General features: G+C 46.0%; 1 protein-coding gene and 1 long non-coding RNA gene across 2 annotated transcripts in view; both read left to right on the forward strand.

The window, feature by feature from the left end:
* The window catches only part of LOC109293209, a 47,541-nt gene extending 32,180 nt beyond the window's left edge, over positions 1 to 15,361 (forward strand). The window contains exons 4-6 of the long non-coding RNA XR_002096266.1: positions 9,991 to 10,225; positions 13,971 to 14,088; positions 14,431 to 15,361. This is a non-coding gene — a long non-coding RNA (uncharacterized LOC109293209). The remainder of the gene's footprint in view (positions 1 to 9,990; positions 10,226 to 13,970; positions 14,089 to 14,430) is intronic.
* A 1,688-nt stretch (positions 15,362 to 17,049) lies between these two features.
* Positions 17,050 to 23,609, forward strand: EXO5 (exonuclease 5). The gene is made up of 5 exons (XM_019511024.1): positions 17,050 to 17,129; positions 17,226 to 17,452; positions 18,743 to 18,847; positions 20,648 to 20,820; positions 22,158 to 23,609. The coding sequence occupies exons 1-5, from the start codon at positions 17,059 to 17,061 to the stop codon at positions 22,623 to 22,625; spliced, it is 1,044 nt and encodes a 347-aa protein (XP_019366569.1). The 5' UTR covers positions 17,050 to 17,058; the 3' UTR covers positions 22,626 to 23,609.
* The last annotated feature ends 269 nt before the right edge of the window (positions 23,610 to 23,878 follow it).

Consider the following 23,878-nt stretch of genomic DNA (forward strand, 5'->3'; position numbering starts at 1 on the left):
GTGGAGCTTCTGACAGGCAATCTCAGTCTCAGTCCACCATCTCCATAGGCGGAGGGAGAAAAAATGATTTTTGGGGGGGAGGGGAGGGGTTCTGCCCCCACTTCCCCCCCCCACTAAGCAGGTAAGTCTGTGGGGGAAGGGATGGGAGGAGGGGGAAGGGGCATGGGTGGGACAGATTGAGGCCCCCGCAGTGAGGGAGGGAGTGGGGCAGGGCTGGGGTGAATGGGGCCCCAGCTGGGCTGGGTGGTGGGATGATCAGAGCCCAGGCAGCAGGTCCAGAGGTGCAGGGGGGCTCCTGCCACTGTGCACCCCAGCAGAAGCCCAGGGGCACGTGCCCCCCGATCTGTGCACAGGGCAGAGGCGGCTGCCACTGCATGCTGTGCTTTGCATCCAGCTGCAGCCATGCAACGCCACATGCATCCCACCGCCGGGTGGGCTGGGGTCACGGCCCAGTGGCGGCAGGCATGTGGCATTGCACTGCTCCTAGAGCAGCCGCAGCCAGGCGCAAAGCACAGAGCGCAGCAGCAGCCACCTCCATCCTGCGCACAGGTAGATCCTGGGTTGCACTTTAATTCAAAAAGTGATCTTGTGCTTAAAAAGGCCGGAGACCACTGCTCTAGGGCATATGTTAACCAAGGACTGCAAAGTACTTTGCAGCTGTTAATTAAGCCTCATAGCATTCCTGCAGGCAACAAGCTGGTAAGAGCCTAAATTTCCATTGGCCTGTTATCATACTGTAAAAACATGGTCTGGTTGTATATTGACTGTTTAAAAGTGGTGATCTGATGCACAGCAGTGAGTTCAGCTTGTATCCAGCCTGGGTTCAAAGACACTTCCTTCCCATCTTTATGGCACAGTTGTCCCTTATTCAGTGCCTTTAATGCAGCACAACCTAACCAAGGAATTATTTTTAATTCTTCTGTCACAATACTGCTTTCAGTTCTAGAGATTCATCAATGTTCATTTCCTCTCATTAACATTTTTCTGATCTTCACTAAAAGTGTTGTTTGAAACTTGTCTTGGGTTCCTCAGTTGAGAAGCTGAAAGGCTGATGGTGAAGTTAGAGGGGGGCGGGGGAGGTGGAATAATTTTTTTCCACGCAGGGACTGCAGTTTGTAAAGTGTGATCAATACGATGTATAGCTGTGAAAACAAAACAAACAAAAAAAAGAGGGGGGTAAGGGGCATAAAATATGTTGGCACTGTAAAATGAATGATCTCTCTGTCAATTATTTAAAAGCAAACCAGTAATGTGAACAATCAGAAGCAAAGAAAAATCAATAGGCTGCCTCTCATTGTGTAGAAATGGAAAGCAAGCAGGATTTTCCTTCTGCAAGAAGAAACAAATTAATCCTGCCTGTCAGCATAGTTGGCCATTGCGGTGCTTCCCTTCAGAAGCAACGCTGTAGGAGGAAGCTTCTTCTCTTTGGGTCTGATCTTGTGCCCCTGGAAGTCAATGACAAGGCTTCCAGTGAGTTTAGCGATACATGACGAAATCTTTTATGTGTTAGCTAAAAGTAACTGTATGTGTTAGGCCTGTCACAGATACAGGTAAAGCCCCTTTAAGATGCCTAAAGTAAAAAGGACACATACCTTTCACCAGACTTCCCAGAAAGTCAGTAGAAAGAAGAATACAAAATGAAGGAGGATAAAAAATTCCCACTTTTCCTCCAAAATTGGAAAATCAAAAGTTTGAGATGAAAAATGTCACCCAACACTGACTTTGGTCAAAAACAATGAGAGGGGGGAATGTTCACAAAATATTTAATTGTAATATCCCTTGTTTATATATATATTTTTAAAAGTCATTGACATTTCAAATTGTAAAAAAAAATGTCAACCAGCTCTGAATTTTCAGATACAGATCCCAAATTGAAAATGAAATTTGCCAGTCAGGCCTCTCACCTGGATACATCCACACAGCGTAGAAGATCTAAGACTAGGCTTCAGTGGCAATGTTCAGATTTTAAAAAGATTAACTGTGGGTTATAATTCTGACCGGGACTACTCCTGGCAAACCTCCACCTGCAAAACCAGAACCTCTTTCTATTGCAAAAGTGAAATGGCCCTAATAATAACTGGAACAAGATGATCAGCATATGATTACTAGTATATTAGCAACATAGCTTTATTCAGCCAAAAAAAATGGCATAAATTCAATCTTCAATTTTTTAAGACCTTCCAATAGTGAATAAAAGTACCACAGTTCCATATGAGATAATGCATTTTCCCTATAGAAACATCCAACTTTTACTTTCAAATAGGAAGGTTTCATTTCTACAAGTTGGGAATCTCCCATTTCTAGTTCTGTAAAGCCAGGAAATAGCAAACCTTGAACCTGTCATTTAAGAAGGACTGAATAGATACCTGAAGCGTTCGGTAATCTCTCCCGTCAGGGCAGAGTAGACAATTAAATAGACTACTGGTCTGAACCATTTCTGTATTCCAAATATTGGCCAGCCTAAGACTGTGGCTAACTCAATTCTGGAGGTGAATTTCTACAGCGGAGTGAAGGAAGGAAGCATGTCACAATAAGTTGATTTTTTTTCTCTATCCCTAGAAAAACGTTATTTGAAGCCACTGAGATGTTTGAGAATCTAAAAAAAATAAGAAAACGTCAAAGGGGAGATGGATTGCTGGACAAAGTGTAATGTGGCAGTGCAATCTATCATATGGCCCAACACTTTATCATATCGCTGAAGAATTTATCACATAACTACCAGTACCATGTGCCTAGACAGAAAGATATATCTGTCAATTCCCATTTCCAAACTTCTCTCTCCCATTGGCAGTATGAATTACAGTAAAGGAAAGCACTGCAATTAAGGGTAGGAAATCTGGCTTTGGAAAATGCAAAAACCAGACACAGTGTTAATCAGCCCTGAAACCCAGGCAAAATCTTTGTAGTGATGGTTGGAAGTGCATGGTCATCCAGTTACTTTCTCTTCTTACCTTTTAGTGGCAGGTGAGTGGAGCCCACTAACTGCTCCTGCTTAACCAGGAAGGCCTCAAGTCCATGCTTCCCCAAGGCCTCCGTGGCCTGGTGTAATCAGAGATTGCAATGCTTCGGAGCCCTGGAGGAGTTGCATTTAAAAGAGCTAGTCTGATACTGGGATAAAAATCACAAAAGCTTTCCTATGGGGACAAAGGACTTATAAAGCTCCCTCACAAAAGTTTTACCTATGCAGGTTTCCACCCCCAAAAAGGAAAGGAGAAATCTCCCTAAGCCAGCTAACCATCTTAGTTTCCCTCATGCTAATGGATGTAATGACCCCACTGAAAAGCTGTCTTTCAATGGGGATGATATCCAGTGACTTTTGATGTTTTAATTCTCAAATTTAACTTTTATGATCGAGCAAAAACTTTGTTGAAGTCTTCCGTGTTCATATAAACGTATTTTCTGTCAATCTCTAACCCATTTTCTTTCTTTTCTAATATCTTCAAAATGCCATTGCTGAATGGACGCTGGGAACAGACTGAAGGAGCCAGATCTTGCAGTGTGGCTCCATCAAATGCCATAAAACAATGCTGAAGATATTGTAGGAGGCAAGAGCCTGCTCCTCAGGAGAGGAGAGGAATTTTTTGCAGCTCGAAGAACAGAAGATGAGGGAGTGAGGAGCAGAGAAGGGCACTGGTGCAGAAAAGAAACCAACCTAAGAACAAGATTACATCTGCCATGGGCAACAACAATCAATAGGCCTTGCCTTTCCTTTCCCTTCCCAAGAGGAAGCGCCACTGCTGTTGACAGAGAGAGATACCTATTCACCTTCTGATCTTTTTCCTCTGTCTTTCTCTAGCGCCCTATAAAAAAGGACAAAGCTTCCCCAAGGGCACACCAATGGACTGCGGACTTAGACAGAGTTCAGAAACAGATGGTAGTACTCATATGCCAAACTTGCACCTCTCTCATGAAAGCATTATCTTGTTCCCTGGCATCACAGCATCCATTAAAAAATAAGCAAGTCTCTAGTGATTACAGATGCAGAGAAAACTTCAAAAAGGACCTGAACATACAGCACAAATACCCACAGATGGACTGGATGCAACTGCAACGTTGTTGGTGACAAAACATTTCTCTTGTCACGGTCTAAGAATAATGTCGATTAATGCAGCAATCGGGATCTTCGCAAATAAGTCCCTAGTTTCTGCCACAAATATGTTCCCTAAATCTGTTCATCTGGTGTAACTGCGTTCCCCAGTTGTCCTTCACTTTTGCTGAGCCGCTTATGGGATTAACCTTTAGAAAAATCAAAGTTCATACAGATCTGCCTCCTTTTTGCCAAACTGGGAATGGGGAGGAGAGAAAATAGAGCAAGCTTCATGAAACTTCAAAGTGCTCCTTTTAGTTAATTGGCATAATTTTTATTGCCATAGCCCATGAGAACAGATACAGAAGGGATAAAGCTCTGAAAGCTTCTCTAAGAATGTAGCTTTGATCCTTAAAGCACGGTGAGTGTTTCAGCTGTATCCACTAAGGCATTTCCATGCATCACATAAAAGTTGGCATCCAGAGATGCAAAACAGCCCTTCTCATCTGTTATCCTGATACTAGGTACTTGGATATCGAGTTACTTCCTGTAGAGTCCGAATACTCAGATCTGGATAATCCCAGCATCAAGGATTGCAGGGAATTGTGAATAGTGAGACTGGTCCACTCTTAAGGCACTGAAATGAAGGATGGGATTTCATTCGTGTACTTGTTTCGTACAGCAAGATTAAAAACACATGCAGTGGAGAATAGGCATTTTGATTTTTAAGCCAGAGGTTTTTTCATGCACAGCAAGTCTTGGCCTATTCTAGCAGCAGGGAATGGAGAGAGTTCAGAGGGCCTCCAGCCATGCCTGAAGGACTGCTCACAAGCCATCGCAGCTCTATTGCACCTGGAAAGTCTCCTCGTAAAACGGAGTCACTTTGTGCCACTTGAGTGGCAAAAAAAAGCAGCCCTAGTAGAAGCACTAGCCCCAAGGGACGTGCTTTCTTAGAAATGCTGAGGATTTTCATAGGTCATATTGGTGCTTAGGGCCTTTGATGATCGGGTCCTAACAGAAACAGATCCAGGATTTTATAAAGGGGGGTGCAGTCGTAGCAACCAGCATGACAGAGGTGGCTGCACCCCTTCAGGCTCCCATGCCGTAGGAGGAGCACCCTGGGACTTGCATCCCGAGGGACGTAAGCATTCTCCCCACAGTTTCCCTCCATGCTCAGAAGAATGTCCGCTCCCTTCCCCTCTCTGGCCCCTCCTCGGCACTATCAGTATCCATGCTGTCCCAGGGGCAAGAGGAGTTCCTGCCTCACACCAGAGCGGATACACTCACCTGGGGCTGTGGAAACGGCAGCAGTGGCAAATGGGCATGACCCCCCTCCCCACACCTACTCCTGGGCTGGTGGGGAGCACCCTGCAAGGGGGGATCAGGCACGGAGGGGGAATACACCCACCACTGCCGTGATCCCGGACTGAGCCCAGCCGGGGCAGACAGGAGCTATCCTTGCTCCCAGAACAGTGCAGACACCAGCAATGGCAGGCTGGGGAGGGAAGAATGGGATAGGGAGGGGAGGGGATGCAGCTTTGAACACAGAGGGGAAGGGAGTGGGGCATGCATACCTTCTCTGGGACTTAAGTCCCTGGCTGCTGCTCATGTGGCATGGTCGGAAAGGGGACTGTGGTCACCACTGCACCCCCTCCGGATCCACTCTTGGGTCCTAAGGATTCTCAAGCTGAGCATCTATAGATTGAGATATCTGGATTTTGAGGCTACTTAAGAAATGTTAGCCATAGACCATCTCTCCCATCCCAGGGACTTCTCAAATGCTGGGCCAGGTCCCCAGCGGGCATCAATCAACAGGTTTCTTTGACTCTACCAAAGTTAAGGTTACCAAGCCAGCGTATACTAGTAAAGGATTTAGCTCCTGAATTTGGTATTACACAATGAAAAAGTTTTCGGGGTCTCATATCCAGATGAATTTCATACTCTATAGGCCAGCTCTTTAGTTGGTGAAAATCCAGCAAGCTCCCTTTCAGATCTGGCCTCCTCCTAAAATCTGACTCAGTTCATAGCCTAGACGACAAGCAAACTCGAGAGCCTGTTCCCCTCTCACTTGCACCGGTATAAATCAGGCGTGACAATGTTAAAGAGAGTGGAGCTACAGCAATGTACAATATTTAAGTCGCAGGTTACTCAGGCTATGAGCCCTTCCTTCCACTAGGAACCCTGGAAATCAGTTAATCCAAGATGGGCGGGTATGCTGCTACAGATGGCCCTGATTTCACAAACCACACACAACTGTAAAGATTGCAAGTGAAATGCACACATTTGCTTCTCTGTCTGGAGCAAAAGTTCCTTGAAATGTTTCAGTTTGTTGCATCACAGTGTACAAACATGACCTGAGAACTTAAGGGAAACTTAACTGAGGCTATAGCAGAGCATCTCAGTGGGGGTTAAGAAACAGTTTCTAGCTAATTAGTTGATCAGCTCAATTTTAAGGCAGGCAGCACTCTTATTCCTTAAGACTTCTGACTTGGCTTTTGTCAGAAATGTGGAGACACCACCCTTCTGCCCCAGTCTCCCAACTGTGAGCTTCCAAGATAAAAATATTCTGTTGTAATTTCTGTTGTGTAATCTACATTCCTTCACATATTTTTTGTAAATTTTTTATTATCCTTATTACTTTTAATCTTCAAGTACGACGGGATTGTAGATTATCTGGGACAATGCTCTTTTTTTCTGTCGAAGCAATGCTGCCACTGTGTGGCTCCCAGTAAAAAAGGCCGGACGAGCACACACCAACTGCAGAGGCTTCCTCAGCCTGATGAAGGGTTTTTAAACCCAAAAGCTTGCTAAAAAACATTTTTTTCCCCAACTATTTAAGTTGGTCTAATAAAAGATATCAGATTCACCCAAAGAAACTTGTCTGCCGTTGAGCTTTGAGGCACAGGACACCAATGTGCTTGCAACAACCTAAAAGACCTCACCCTGACTTACACTTGGGCTCCTTTACACTGCTCTGGCAGTCAGTGTAGTTTGTCTCCTGCTCTTTCATTTGCTTTTAGTGTAAAGTACAATCAAGCTGTTTGTGATGATAGCATGTGGCATGAAACTGAGATCCTACACATAGGCTGTACCCAGGAAGAAGTGTGCTATATTCTATACATTTGTCACTCAGGGCCTCGGTAAAATATGGCATCAAGATCCATGCAACCCATTTTCTAAACAGTTGTCTTCTGGAGAAATAAGCTTTTAGTTGATCCGGAGAGTATCAGTGAAGTTGAAGGGGAAAGTCTACAAGACGTATGCGTCCAGCTCTGTTGTACGAAGCAGAGACACAACCCCTGAGGAAAACTCAAGAAGGGAGACTGAATGCGACAGAGATGAGCGTGCTCCAGTGGATGTGTTGAAGATGGATAAAGTCAGGAATGTTTACATCAGAGGATTGGTAAAGGTAGGCCAGGGCCAGAAAGTACAAGAGGGAAGACTAAGACTAAGAGGGCATCTAAGAAAGTACAAGAGGAAAAACTGGCATGATATGGGTATGTTCAAGGGAGTCCAGAAGAATATGTAGGAAAAGAAGGTACCAGAATGACTACCAGGGAGAAGGGGATAAAGAAGATTGAAGATGAGATGGAGAGATATAGTGGACAGGGACACGAGAGAAGGAGTTGGAAGAAGGTGAATATCATGGGCAGCTGGTGCCATCTTAGTCGGAGGGGCAGAGGGGGCATGTGCTGCACCCCAGCGACCAGCCAGTCTCGTCAACTGGGGGTTCCCCCATGGTCAGTCTTGCCAACCAGGGGGGAGGGTCCCCCACGGCTGATCATACTGACCAGGAAGCAGCTGCAGCACTCCCAGAAGTGGCCATGGTGCTTCATCCAGTGCTCCTGTTCCCTGGCTGGTGCTCGCTGGGGGGCACCGGCGCTCCCACCTGCCCCCCTCCCCACCCCACCCCTGCCTGAGTGGAGAGTGCAGCCTGTCAGGGTGTGCACCAGTGGTCTCAGGGGGTGCACCTGCACCCCCTACGCATCGCCACTGATACACATGACCAAAGCCAGTCAAGAGCCAGGATCCACAACAGCGACGCTGTTTAGACAGGACAAGCAAGAGAAGAAGAAGAGGACGTTGTGCCAAGAAGAACTTGCATTAAATCTGTAAATGCTAACAGGGAGGGTAACTGGATAACAGTGAGGGTAACTGGCCATCAAGACAGCTTGCCAAGGATTGGAGGACATTCCCCACTGCTCAGAGCCCTTAAATCAAAACTGGATGCCTTTCTGAAGGAGATGCTCCAATTCAACCACAAGCGATTGGGTGTAATGAAGGAATGAGTGAGTGAAAATCTCTGGCCTGTGCTATGCCAGAGGTCAGCTCCAATCATCAAAACATTCACTTCTGGCCTTTAAAATCTATGAAGCAGTAGTGGATGATGTGATATCACTCAATAATCTGCACCCAAAATGTTCTGAGACAGAGCAGAGACTTCCTTGTGATGATAGCAAGAGCCTTATATTATTGGTGTCTGTTTGCTTTTTTTGGTCCAGGATATATGACTCTGCCAGCCAGGCAGCCTGAGCTGCTGTGCGCAGGTAAAGGATCTGTACCCATTGTGACCTGCACACCTAACCTTTTACAACAGAGACAGCAAAACGCACGCTCCACTTTCATTGCCGCTGGGTTGTAAAAGATATATAGTAACTTTGTTGGCTCCCTTTAGACAACATGAAAAAGCAAAAGCTCCCTGCACAGATCACAGGGAGAATACAGATAATTGCAGGCTTCCATTGCTGGTCTGTGCAATAGCACAGGGTTACAACGATGTATAAACTAAGGTGTGCAATATCCAGCTTGAATGAGATCAGAGAAGTGCTACATGCCAAAATATATGAAGCAGAAAAATACAAGTATTTCGAACAAGTGCCCCTTTTTCTCCTTTATCCGCTTGCCTCCCCCCCTGTTTCATATCCTCAGGAACACACTGTCAACAAGGGCTTTTGCACTTACAGCCTCTCACCTCCCTCTAGCACAAGCTGTGCAGCCCTACAAAAAGTTTTACATATGGTGTTTTAAAACATTTTTAGCGCTTTTTTAATAGATGTGTTGTCCCTGTGTGATCCCCTGGGGTGCTTACAGGACCCCTTCTATGCCAGGTTGAGAAGCTGTGGTAATTCATCTCCTTTGCTGCATCGGCCAAGTTGGCAGTCATCAAAAAACCCTTATTCAGTTAACCAGGGGCGAGGGAAATAAGAATCTCCATTTTAGCTCAAGCTCAAGCTACAGGTAAAAATTTCCAAAGTATGTAAAGGCTGGAGTTTGAAGGCACATAGAGATGCAGGTAGGCACCTATTAGGTTTTCTCAAAAACTGGTTAGGTCTCTAAACGCCTTTGAAAAACAGCAGTTAGTGATCAAGGAGCCTAAATTCTATTTTCAGCACTGGCTGTGGCTTTTCACAGTCTAAATCCAACTGATTTTCAATGAGACTTACACTTTTAAATATTTAAGTCCCTTCTGAAAATGGAGTGTGGACACATGCATCACTTTACTTTTGAAACCGTTATCGGCAGCAACTATTTCTTGCCCACTACTACCTTCTGGGATTGGACAGGAAGCAGAGTCTGAGAAACCCAGTTACTATCTTATGGGACTGCAATAATAAGAGAGTGCCTAAAAATTGTCAGTTGGGCCAGAGCCAATATTGCAAAAGAAGTGGTTCTGGAGAAGCCATCTTTTTTATCTCCAGTACATACCCCAAACTGGTGTATCAAAGCAAATAGATGGTGAGCAGGTCATGGGATGACCTCCTTGTCTAGAAGTTTGCAATGGGAAGATGTTCATAGGGATGGGGTATGTGCTATTTTCTAGGGGCGGAAGGACTCAATTCATTTTAAACCAATCAAAGTCATAGCCTTTGTGCTGATGACCCCAGGAGAGAGTAGAGTTACTTTTTGAGCACATGCAATTTCCTAAGTCGATCCATTTACTGATGGCGTGTCTTTTTCCACAGATCCCCAATTTAATGATGTTCAGAAGCAGCAGAGACAGCAAAAATGGCAGCCTCATTTCTAGGAATAGAGCCAAGCTCATTAAACTAATAAGGGATGTAAATGGTACAAAGACTGCTTTTTCTGCATCAGGCATCAAACTCTATAACAACTCATCAATAAGTATAAAGCCACCTAGCTTAGCACACCTAAAGATGCAACATTATTGTAATGGATGCTTCAACTCAATTACTCAAGGTAAGAGATTCTCCTATTAGGATTTTCTGTTCCCCCCACCCTTGTTATCGAACGCTGTAACAATAACTAAAATGCTATTATTTATCATTGTTTTCCCGCTGCATTTCTTGAACCTGCCATGGGTTGTAATCTGTATTGTGCTATTAGTGTAGATTATGTGAGTTTTTGGCAGTGGGGACCTTGCCTTGTATCTATCTAGAAAGTGTAATGCATACAAAGAACACTATCTAAATAATGGCATAATTGACAGTTGGCAAAAGAGACATCAAATTACCACTCAAGTGCCTGCTGATGCAAATATATCAGGAAGTACCAATGAATGGCAGCCACTTTTGCTTGTATCTTGTTATTTTGAAATGCAGGAGCAATGACAATTTGCATTAGCTGCCCTTAAAGTCCACACGTATTTCTTAAGATATGCTGTAGGAGAATTTCCATTAGCCTGTGGGTTTGGATCTAAAGATATGCGGAGAAGGGCTGAAAAGTCATGTTTCTTAGGAACTACTTGGCTAGTTGATTGTAAATGTATCCTTAGCTCAATAAATCTGATTTAAGTTATTCCCTTTGAACTGTTGACCAGGTGGGTGTGAACAAACATAGCTTTTCTCCAAAGAGAAGGTCTTTTGTCCTGGGATCCTACAGTCCATTGTCATGCTTTAAATACCTGGGAAGCATGCCAGATAAAATGTGCTCCTGCTTTTCCTCCCAGACACTGTTGCATATGTCTGTAAGTTAATTGTGGCTCATTTAAGTTAATTGCCAGTCATTCCAGGGGCAAGCCTGACAGGCTGTGTGCTCTCCCTGGCCCCATTGAGAGAGGAGCAGCAAGGCAATCTGGAAGGGCTATATGTGTAAAGGGCTGTGCTGCTCCTCTTTCGTCTCAAGTCTTGACTTGGATCAGTCAGGACCGGCTCAAATGAGATGTCTGTTTGCAGCCTGTGAGGGAGTCTAGTACCAGAGCCCATTACTGATGATCTTACCTTGTGTCAGGATCTCTCACTCACATGGCCAGTAAGAAATATTTTACTCCTTGGATATTTTCATTGAAATCAGTGGGCTGCTTGCTGTGTCAGCTACTGCTCAGTGAAATTAGGGGCGGGAGGGTACAGCCCTTAGTATGACTGGGAACTGTATTGGTTTTACAAAGATGAGGATAAACCCCAATACAGAGTGTGTTGCTCAGTGAAAGAAATGGGAGATAGTACTTTCAGTCCTGTTTTATCAGTGCCACCTGGTGCTCAGAAAAATGAATCCTTCGAGTCCAAAAAACAACATTGGAAACTGGTGGGCTGTGTCCATCTGGATTTTGATTTTTCCCCTCCTTTGAAATAACAGTATCACTGTTGACCTGAAGTATATGGAGGTTTGTATTTTCAAGAGCTCTCCGGCATGTAAAGCTTTGAGTCAGAGACACTCACATATGCCCAAAAGGTGTAATTTTACAAGGAAAGCCAATCACATTTATGTTTTCCATAAATTCATACAGATCCTAGGCTGACGTTTAATGGGTGAGAGGTGTAAACATCCATTATTACCAAAAAGCTAATGGACTTATAAATCTAGCCATAAACATCTAAACCTCCTGCTAAATGAATTTGTGGGAGTGTAATTACAGTAATTGAATATGGAAGCATGTTATTCTTATCTGTGCTGTCCCAAGTATTCCTCCAGAGAAAGGTCCTGAGCATTGCTGAGCTCTCTGCAGCTGGCTGCACAGCAGTGTGTTATAATCATTTGTGTCAGCACTGCATTTCCCATCATTGTGAAATGCACAACTCCAGATTCTCAAAGCAGGCCACTTCACCCGATAACACATGCAAGCCACTGCAATAAAGATCTGTCCTAAGTTGTTTTGTTGCATTGCATCAAAAGTTAGTGAACCAAAATCAAAACTGTTGTAAATTGGATTTTCTTGCCCCTTCCTCCAAATTTTAATGTTAAAAGCGAACAGGCATTTTTTTTTTAGCAGCTGCCTTGATTGTTTCGTAATATACACTGTTGCTTAATACATACTGAAGGAGGGAGGGAGCCAAGGATCTGCTGGCTGGCTCCAGCCTCCTGGACAAACTGATAGTGAGAAAGGGCCCATCTGCCCCAGTGACTGACAGGCCTAGGGCAGAATTAGTGGGCCAGGTAAGCCAGAGAGAGATATATAAGCCCACAGCCTGAAGCAAGGCAGATAGTCTGGCCCTACAGACTGCAAGAAGCAGAGCTCCAAGGAGGAGCGGGGCCTGAGCAGACAAGAAGCAAGGACTCCAAGATGCAGAGATCTCCTGGACCACCAGGTAACCAAAGATTAGTATTTTGGGGCCTTGCGTGGTAGTTTTGCCATGATGTGGTATTAACCCAGGGTGGGGAACTTTTTGTTTGAAAGGAGATGCTCATATCTTTTAATTTGTGTTTAAATACCGGAGGACCGGATTGTGGCTGTAGGGGTGGAGGACACCACAGAAAAGAGTGCCAAAGGCACCCCAGGCCCTGCACCTGACCCTTTGAAGGGTCTAGCACTGCTGTTACTGGAAGGACTGTGGCATCAGAAAGCAAAGACTGGGGACACAAGTCCAGGGGCCGAGGGGCCCAGAGCCCACGAAGGCAGAGCCAGAGCTTGCAAAGGTGGGGCCAAAGGTGGGGCCTGGGAGCCCACAGTCCTGAGACAGTGGACCTCAAGCAGAGGTGCCCAGCCAGAGCAGAGTTGGCCAGAGCCAAGGGGCCTCAGCCCAGACAAGGGTCTAATACCCAAAGCCCCCCTTTCCCCCAGGGGCAGCCTCCCTGTCCATTCATAACATCAGGGCATGGCAGGCCAGACAACAGGGTGGGACTTTGAGAAGCCAGAGGGGCAAGGAAAGCAGGATCCAGGCAGACCCCAGGGGGGTGACATGCTACACACACACAGTCATCATTACACAACTGGATTTGAACCAGTGACCTAGAAGAGTTGCCTGGGCTTTATTCTTCATTATATTTTTCAGTGGTAGCTAGCAAATGACTGGATAAATTAGGTTTAGAAAAAAAATGTAATGCTAAAAACCCAACACGATTAGATTTTCCTATACAGATTTTCATTAAAAGGAAAGGCACCGTCTTATCAGCTCCCCTAATAGATGTTCTGTGCTGTTCTGATGAGTTTGATAAGGTCTGAAGATAGCATTAAACAGTTTTAAACTACCCATTTTCATACTTAATTGTCATTGGAATGAAAATGACTCGCGGGCAAAAAAAAAAGGAGGGCATCCATAAGCAATGTGTGTTGGATAACAAATCACGTCCAGCTGAAACGTTGAGCACACAGATCAGAATAGCAGAGATGTCGGTATTAATTTACGGGAACAATTATGGCTTAAATTAAAGTTGGTACCAAAGTTACTTACGTTCTGAATCAGGAATAAGTTTAAGCCAAGGGAACTGAGCCCTTCAAAGAAAGACTCAGGAGCTGTGGGTTCCCCAGTGTTTCCAGCTCCTTTGAAGGTTCTGGGATAAAAGATTTCTCCTTTGGACTCCATAGAAATGACCCAGGTAGGCAAAGCCTTGGCTGGGATGAAGTAGTTGGGGTTGGACCAGATGTTCTCCTGCAATCCCTTCCAACCCTCATTTTCTATGACTCTATGAATTTAATTATTTGCATTTCGGGTAAAAGAATGGAAGTTGCTGTTATTTATTATAGTATGTAGGAAGCTCAGTCACATAGCTTCACTGTGCTAAAAGCCCAGTCACAGACACTAATGGATTCCCATGTCGTCACCTGCAGGCCTCAACACCACAGGCCATGCACAAAAACCTCCTTTCCAACTGTGGACTGTCAAATCTAAATGAGACTTTTCTGTCTGTGCAGGGGCCTGCATCATTCTGGAAAACCCTCCAAAGAGGTATAAGAGCATGCATAGGCCTTGTGCTGGCTCTCAGTCTTTCGCTCCTGTGAACAAACCTGGGTGTGTGTATGTGTGAAGGATGGTTAACAAGTGATTGCGCTGGTGGCATGTTCAGCTTATGCATAAAATAGATGGCACTGAAAGCCCAGGGTCCTGGTTATCTGAACTGGCTGCTTACATAGGTAGCAGAAGCTTTCCACCCAACAAGACTGACTTTCCAATATTTATTGAGCATTACCAGTGTGTGTGCGCAAGCTCATTTGCTCTGCTTTGGCTGCGTGTTTCCTCTGGGTTTCATGAATACTGGTGCAGACTTGGCCAATTTTTACTTTTCTGCAGCTTTACAGAGGTAAATGGCCCGGCAGTTTCTATTATGGGGGTGTTTTACACTTCATATCTTTGTTGCTTTCTCTGAAGATGAATACCTTGGGAAATTGTGTCGTCGAAGAGTTTGTTTTTTCTTTGGAGACCTGTTGGTATGAAATGTTATGTTCCCCCAGTAAGCTTCCTATTTTCTTTAACCTTCAAGAGTGTTACAGAACCAGGTTATCAAAGCCACCGTTAGCCCGTCTCAATCCTTCCAGCTCTGAGCAAGGTAAACATTGCGCCCTGTGATTTCACACCTTTGCAGCCATGCTTCCCTAGTGCGAGTAGGGAAGTGACAGGCAGCTTTCATCCTTTGCCATGTCCTGCCTCTTCAAAACTTTCTTCCACCTCTTACTACTGCAGAGGACATAACTGCCTTGGCTGAGCAAAGGTAAGACACCCGTGCTTTACTGGTGTAGTAAGTGTGGAACAAAAGGGTGGCCCCCAAATCCGTGGGAAAGTCCTAAAAGGCAAAGTTACATGTTCTGAAGCAGGAGCTATAGTCAAATCTGAAACTATCACCTTTTCTTTCTGGCCCACTTTCCAGAGCTAGCATGGATAAGTATTCAAATACCTTCCAAAATCTTCTCTAAGTATACTGGCAACCCACATCCCCTTTTCAATGCGTTTAGGAGCCCAAATCCCATTGCCTTTCAATGAGACTCCTAAGTGCATAGGTTCCTTTTGGAAAATGAATTTCAGGCTCTTAAATCACTTAGGTGTTTAAGTGTTGCGGTCTGCGGGGAAGAGAGTAGACGTGAGTGACCTTCCTTCTGTGAGAGACCTACACCAGGTTCACAGGTATGGTTTGGTGACTCATTTTCTCGGCATGTTGAGCTAACTGGTCTGAGGCTGCCTCCAGGCGAGCGCGGCTGTGCGGTACGGGGCACTGCAGACCTGTTTGCGACGCCAAACATGCAGGTGTGCCCCTGCCGCTACTTTGCAGTGTTTTGACCCCGGGAGATCCTTGGGTCAAAAAAACCTGCACAGAAAAAAAGCAGGGCGGCGCACGTGCACCACCCAGAATGAGAGCCTGGCAGGCCGGAGCCATGCTTGCAGCTGCAGGAGCACCACGGCTGCAGCTTCCCCGGCCCTCAGGACCCCAGATAAGGCTGCTGGGCCCTCTACCCTACCCAGGGTAACCTGCCACATGCCAGAGCGCATGTGGCACAGGTGTTCGATATGAAGAATATTTGGCAATGTATTTAGAAGAGCACAAAACAATGAGGAGCTGCTACAATCTTCTCCTCACCTGTCCTCTTTTTAAGCAAACAGTAATGCCAGCCTCTCTCACTTGGGCAGATTGTCACTGAATAACTCATTCCAAACCATGAGGTTTACTGCAACGTAGCCGGCAAATTGTGCCAGGTACCCACTGCATCTCATTACTCTCTCACCAGGAAGTGCTTTATATCACGAGCATTATCTTCTCTCTGCTAATTCTTTCTCCTGCAGCATGGCCAACTCAATCTGACTTCATTTAGGGAGATTTAAATGTTTCAAATGAATGTTGACAACCAATGGATCTGAGAGGGCAGAAGAGTGCAGCTCTCAGTAAAGATTAAAGGAGCCTTGTCACACAAGGGCTGAGGGAACATGCTATCTGCCTTTCCTACCCAGCTACCATGCTCTTTCTCCAGCTTTGATGATACTCTCCAATTGCTGCAGCAGACATGAAAAATGATCAGGGGAAAAAAAGGTTTAAATCCATTTTTAATAACCCAGCACTTTGCTCCCCACCAGTGCACACATGAATAGGTTATAGCATCCCTTAAGAAACAAGAGTGAATTTGGAAGGGGTCATCAGGAAGGCTGCAGGGTGAAGAAACGGCATTGTGTGTGCATGCAAGGAAAGCGCACGAGGTTTGTTGAGTTTCCAGCCCTGAGCAGGTCCCATCTGAGTACGATGGATTCATCCGCTAATTCCCTACAGTGATACACAGATACAGACTCTCCCTTTGGACAAGCCTCGCAGCTGATAAGAGCATTTCATTTGATTTTGCTGTGTCGTGAGTTTCAGACTGTAACCTGACTCGGCACAAATTGCTGCTGGTGCCACGAGCTTTACAGGCAAACAAGGCCCACCATGGCGCAGGGGTTGATGCAATGCACGAAGCTCCTGGCCCGGGCTCCTCAGACCAACAGTGTGCCAAAAAGGAGTGCGCTTTTAAGTGTGGTTGGCTAATACAAAGTTGCTGACCCGAGCTAATTTTGTTACCAACTCGTTTAGAACAGTGCTGTCTTTTGGCCCCGCAGGCGCAGGGCCGGATTGTACCCCCCTGCGCCAGGACCAGGCCTGCACCCCCCGCTTGGCCGCACCGGGCCTCGGCTGCCCCCTCGCCCCTCAGAGCGGCGCGCCAGGATGCGTGCTGGGCTGTGCGCATGCTCAGTGCGTCCGCGCGCGCTAGGATCGGGCCCCGAGCCCAACCGTCCACCCTCCCGCCTTGGGCCAGCGCAAGCCTGTGCGGATTTGAGGGCCCGCAGCCGCTCCGCGCAGCCCCGCGCGCCGGGACGAGCCGCCGCGCGAGAGGAAAGGGGCCGGGCCGCGCGTCCGTTCTTCCCTCCCTCTCCCCTCAGGGCCGGGCCGGGCCGGGCCGGGCCATGGCGGGGGCCGATGTCGCGGGCTTCTCGGACCTCAGCGACTCGGAGCTGCTGCAGGCGGAGGAGCCGCGGTAGGAGCAGCCCCTGACCCGGGCAGTGCCTGCGAGGGTGGGGGGCCGCCTTGCTTTCTGGGGGCAGAGGGTTTGTGCTAACGGCTCCCGTTGCAGGGAGGCCGAGGAGCCGCGCTCCGCGAGGGACCCCGAGGGCGCGGGCAAACGGAAGCGGGCCCAGCGCCCGCTGGACAGGTGCGCCCTGCGGTACCTGTGCGTGACCGACCTGGCCGGCCAGAGCTGGTGCGAGCAGCAGATGGTGTTAGGGATGGAGCAACCGCGGCCACTGGCACCGGAGACGGCTGCGTTGTTGGACGCGGGCAAGAGCATCCATCTCGCCAGAGGTGAGGGCGCGTGGGGCACCCTCGCCGCCCCTTCTGAGCGGGGTCTGAGAGCTTCGATGTGTTGGGTGACAAGCGGGTGGGATTAAAAGCAGTTTTCACTGGACAGGCTGGGTCCAGCCATGTGATCTGGCCCGCGGGTAGCTGGGCAGGGGTTGGGTTGGGTTGCCGTTTGATGCCCATGCCCCCGTCCCCCTGGTGCACCCTGAGTGCCATGGGTGGCACACACCACAGCAAGCTCCAAGGCTGGCGCATGCTGTACAGGAGGCTGGGTGGACACGGGGCATGCAGTCTATGCACTGAACCCCCCGTCGGTGTGCAGGGCATTGCATGGAGCCAAGTGCAGTGTGCGCGCAGCCAGTTCAGCCCTGCGCGCTACACGCAGCACATGTTGGATGTGCACATGGCCCACAAGGCCCTGCAGCCCTGGGGGTCCGGGGCAGTGGCCACCTGCAGCACCCTTGACCAACCCCCAGTGCTGCTTGCAGTGCCAGGTCCAGCCTGTGAGCAGTGTAGACCCTGCGCCAGTGTGCACCCCGTGCAGCAGGCGGGCAGGACCCAGTGCCATGGCTGCTTCATAGGGAGGCTGTCCCAGCCTGGCCTGCAGACTGGCGTAGGGATGCTCAAGCCAAGCAAGTTTGCCACCCTTGCTTGAAAGAGCTGTTTAGCAGGCCCTACAATAACTATCTTTATATGCTTCCTTCTAGTCTGTAGATAACCAATGTGGGGGAAAGGAGAATCTTCCACAGTCAGTGGATACATTTTGGCAGGGAGAAAGAAAGAAAACAGCTTAATTTGATCGCATTTTCCCAGAATTCATGGTACACTTTCATTTTCACAGGAAGTCAGGAGAGCCGGATCTTGCTCCTGACACAAGGCGAATGGTTTGGCTCTCGTGCCTGTTTCTCTTCTGGTGTCACATGCATCAGCGTGCCCGCACTTAAAATGGCAGCAGGGGCGCTTGAACTAAAAGTGACTTGACAAACTTTAGTTCAAGCACCCCCACCATCATTTGTAAGTACAGGGATGCTGATACAGGAGATGTGGCGGCGCTTTAATTAAAGCAGCTCTTGGAGCCACTCTGATTAAAGCACCATCCCTCCCATCCCCAGAGCATTTGCAAAAGTGTCCCTAGACTTTAGTCTCATCTGGATTATTTAAACTAATACCTTTCCGGTGTTGTCTTTTATCATGCCAGTACCATTCACAACAGGACCTGATCTCAGCCAAGAGCCTCACAATGGTACCATGTTTAAAATATTAATTATTGTGTTTTTTTTCTCTTGAAATCAGAGCTAGAAGTCCATGACCTGGTAAAAATACCTACTACGAGCAGGGAGGATTCTTGGGCAATAAAAATACTGAATCTTCTTTCAGTGATTCCAGTCCTTCAAGCAGGTAGGTAAGCCAGCAAAAGATGCTGGCAGTTTTTTTATCTTTGCACTCAGTGTGTATATAAACCAGTTAATTGTACTCCTGAAAGCAATGACAACAGGGAAAGCAGTTGCCAAGCAAGAAGTATGTCAGCTGGGGCTTTAGCTTAATTCAAAATGAAGTTTTCAAATGAAGTCTTTCGCTGTTTCCGTTGAGGAGCTGCTCGGTGGGTGTTTAGCTGTTTCTCAGTTTTGACTTTCATTCCATTTGGAAAACAAAGTTAGCTGGCTTGACTTCATATTTTGCATCCAAGACATTTAGATGGGGAAAACCATCAGGTTTGTAATAGTAACGTAATTAGCTGTTGAAGATTATCAGGGGATGGGGTCAATGATGCAATTGCAGCCTTTAAATTTAGCTTCCTAACAGATGTGCTCTGGATCAGTGGGAGCCAACCTTTTTGGCAGGTGTGACACAAGGTAAGCCCTGCCTCTTTCCTGTGCGCCATTGATCAGGTTCCCACGCCAGATCTGCGGCTCTGCTTTCTGCTCCCTTCCTGATCTTCTCTATGTTCCCTGCTCCCTCCCTGATCTGGCACGTCTCTGAACAGAGGCTGCCTGTGCCACTTGCAGCATGCATGCCTCAGGTTGCCCACCCCTGCTCTAGATCAGCCACAAACTGCTGAGCACGATGCAAGAATCACTCTTTGCTTCACATCATAGAGAAGGTAGGCTAGATGATCATAGTGGTTATGACTGTTTATGTCAGTGGTTCTCAGGCTTTTTGGACTTGAAACACCCTCAATAACTTTTGTGGATTGAGTGGCACCCAAATTCAAATCCTGATTTATATATTACAGTGCTTATCCCCTTGCAGAGGGGCAGAGCAGTCAGGGTTTGTTGGGGCAGGGACAAGCCTGAAGTTATATCCTCATACCTCACTTAGATTATATCCTTATACCTCACCTAGATATAATTTAGATGATATCCTTATACCTCACGTATCCCCCCACACTCTGAGGCACTCTAGTTGGGAATCACTAGTTAATATGATTGCACAAAATTCTGCCTACTTTTGCTAGAGCAGTATGACACGGGGTGCTTCTACATGAGACACTTATTACGCATTAACTTAGGCTGTGCTGTAGCGTGGTGGTTAAAAACCATGCTAATAGCCTACTGCTCAGTGTTATTAGGCTAATGCACAGTAAGCGTCACAAAAATACTGTGCACTGGCTTTACTGTGCAGTATCTAAGGGGCATTAATGAATGTGTACGCACCCTCAGACACCTAAGTTTGTGCTGTTACAGTCTCCTGTGGGTGGACAAATTTGCATTATCCATATGATTGTTTTGCATTTCTTGCTAAAAAAAACTATGGATTTAACAGATACATTGATCTTATGGCTCATTATAACTTACTTCTCCCTCTGCAAGCCTTCCTTTGCTGAATAGGTGATGGTTGCCTACTTCCCTGGTAGGTGATCAAATTCATTAACACAGGCTAAACTAAGATAATTGTTACAATTTGTACCTAGCTTGGCCTGTTGACTGTTTCATTCCAGAATTGATGAAGGGGGCTTGAAGCCCAAAAGCTTATCTTTCTCCCAGCTGTACAGCTTAGTCCAGTGAAAAACATTTTTTGACCTTAAAAGTCTTGCTTCTACCTCCCAGTATGCATGGAAACAGGGAATTCTCTTAGTTAGGAATCTAAAGGTTGCTGCATCAGTAATAAGAGTCCAAAGAAGTTTTTGATGTTACTTTAAGAGAGAATTGTGTTTATCTTGAAACCATGCTAGCCTCAGAAAACATCCTCTTATACTAGGTGGCCATGTACGGGAGCTTCCAGTGTTTGGAGTGATAGAAGGTGTTTTTGTGAGTGGGATTATAGATGAACTCCGCTACAATACCAAGGGAGAGCTGGAGCTGAATGAGTTAAAAACACGAAGCGGACCATTTATGCCTGGTAAAGCACAGAGAAAGAAAGATCATTTCCAGGTGAGCAAAATATGTTCATGTATCTCTACATAGGAGGATCCAAAAATGCATACTTGCCCAGACACGAGCAGCTGAGGGAGTTTTTAGCCCACTTGCTTATTTCTTAATATTAAACTAACACATTGCGAACGGGGAAGTGCAGTGTAATGACTTTGTCTTTGTGTTGTTCCTGCCGTGCCAAAAATATTGTACAAATGATTCTACAAACGATAGCCACAGTCTGTACTAAAGCACCCTGCAGCCACATTACATGGCTGTTTAAAACAGCAAGTGAAGAGAGCAGATGAAGATGAACTTTTTGTAGCTGGAATATAATGACCCAAACTGGAAGTCAGCCAGGGCATCAGAGGTAACAGTCCTTCTCTTGGGAGAATTCCCATAGGTTTGTCTAGTAAATTGTTAGAAGGTTGAGTTTGCCTTTTCCCAAAAGTGGTGAGATACAAAATGTCCCAAGGTGCAGATATTGTTTCAGTAGTGACCTGTGGAGGTGAATATCAACAAATGAATTGTCACCACTAAATCCTCTGGAACTTGCATGGTTTGCACATAATTAGAAGCTTATTTGAACTGCAAGAGCCAGCCATTCATAGAGTTCAGATCTGCTTTCTGGTGCGTCTTTACAAAGTTGTTGCACAGTTCCCCAAAGAATTAATAGGAAATGGGGATCGAGATGCCCCCACATGGCTTGAAAAATCCCATCTTTAAATTTCAGTCGATGAAGTCTCATTATGCCAACTTCTCTGCTGTCTTGAACAAACTATTCATACCTAACAATATATTTGCAAGTGGCAGCTAGGTACAGAAATTCAAAAAGCCCGAGGTGGAAGTGATCTAAGTTATGTGGTTTTCTGTAAATGGCGTAGTTTAGATGAGTAGTGAACAGAACACACGTTCACCCTTTGGTCGGGAGCAAATCTGAGACTGGGTCCACTATTTTTTTTAAATCAGTCTATGTATAGACCGTTTTGTGTGCCAAACTTCTGTTTTGGGTGTAGATGGGTTTCCAGTCACTTGTACCAGTAAAAGTATAATGTCTGTACCTGACCAATATCTGTGATTGGATTCTGTATGGATCAGCAAGTTCTCCATGTTTTTCTCAGGTTATGTCATTTCTTTTAGAAATGAAAACCCTGTGGACATGGGCATTCTCACGTATAAAACAATCAGTCATCAGGGGAGTATTGCACTCCTATTTTGAATTAAGGCTGAGATTTGCAAGGAAGATTTGCTCTCAACCTATATACCTTTGTGATGGCTGCACTCCCTAATGCATGCTGTGCCATAGTGACATGTTTGGTCACCTGTTGAGTATGCGGGCTGCTCTTTTCCTCTTTCAGGTCAGCTTGTATAAATACATCTTTGATACCATGGTTCAAGGACAGCTGAAACCGGACGTTTTCACGAATCATATTCAACTGAGGCCAGAGCAGCCACTTGGGTGCCAACTTAGGAAGCATGCTCAGAAGATAGGATTTATGGTCACATCCTTTGGGGACCTCCTGGAACTGATGCACCTGAACCTGATGTTCTCTGACATCCCCGGCATCGACTGCTTGAAAATTGAATACCGCCACCAGGAAAGCAGCGTCCCCCTGGGGACAGAGGTGGTGCCGTATGAAGAAGCAACGGTGAAGGAGAAAGCACAGTACTACCTTGCTTACTGGAAAGGACAAAGGGAAGTGCGGGGGGTAGATATTGAGGAAGCCTGGAAGTGCCAGTCGTGCGGCTACTCGGAGATCTGCGACTGGAGAAAGAAGAGGGCAGAAGGGCTTGAAAAGAGAAATGAACCAAAAAAGAGTAAATGAAAAAAGCCTGCCCTCTTATTAGGGATGCGCTACTTGTACCGCAGTGCGCTCAGTCTTCTGTTCAGTTAGCTCATCAGAATTAAAGAGGACATCACAATGGACCAAACTCATTACATGGCTAAACATCTGTTGCACCAATTGTGAGTTTGGCCTTGTGATTTTAAAGCTCTTATTGCTTTTGATAGTGTTCAGTGTTACAGAGGCATAACTTAAATGTGGGATGAAGAGCCAGAACACTTTGTCAGAGACGGTGCCAGCTGCTACCTCATGAAACCTAAATACCTACCTCACATGGGTCTTATTGCATATAACAGATTATAAAGTGATTTGAACAGGAGGAGAGTCCATATCTCTACAGATTTTTAGCAGAGAAGGTTTCAAACTCTAATCTCATATCCCCCCAGCCCCTAACCTTGGCGATTTTTGTCTCTGGTTTGTACAGGGTCACCCGCTCCTCACTGTTCTTTTTGATCTAGTGTTCGGTGAGCCATTTTCTTTATAAGACTACACTAATCTGTTTCTGAAACACATCAGCAGTGGCCTGGAGGCACAATGAAATGAAAGGGGCCAAACTCTTGGGTTACCTTCAAAATACCGCTCACTCCATATAGGTCCCTTTCATAATCTCAGCTAAAATTATGTACAAGGTGCCTGAACATCCCCTGCAAGACACCTATTTTTTTTTCCTCTAGTCCAGTGAAATTTATATCCATAAGTAATGCATATAGGAGTTTAGGATATTATCTAGCAGAATCATCCCCATCAAAGGGGCAGTCTTGTTTGTTTCTTATCTGAGCCTTATCTCTTTCCATGTTAAACGGTCTGGATGGTAGTATGCTAATTGCTAACTAGAAGAGAGTATTTAACATATTGCTTGATTTGTTTTTATGATTAAAAGTACTTTGTTTTCATAATGTACTGATTGGTAACAAAGTTCTTAACTTTTTCACTACTCTGGCAATAAAATTAATCGAATTTTTCACTCAAGTTATGGTATTTGAAAATTGAGGGCAGGGAGAAGTGACAAAATGGTTACCCTGCTTTTGGATCGGACTAAAAAGTTCAAGTGTTCAAGGCTAAAATAGGTTCTGTAGGCTAAGATTTATGAGCTGGATCCTCAGCTTTAGTCAAGTCTTAGATCAATGAATTGTAATGAAAGAAGGGTCTTTTCTGATCAGATATCCTGTTTAACACAGGCTGGAGATCATGTCCATTTACTCCTGCACTAAACCCATGGCTTCTGGTTGCCCCGT

The sequence above is a fragment of the Gavialis gangeticus genome, unplaced genomic scaffold (genome assembly GCF_001723915.1).
Source record: "Gavialis gangeticus isolate Ggan-Ray unplaced genomic scaffold, GavGan_comp1, whole genome shotgun sequence".
Taxonomy (NCBI): Eukaryota; Metazoa; Chordata; order Crocodylia; family Gavialidae; genus Gavialis; species Gavialis gangeticus.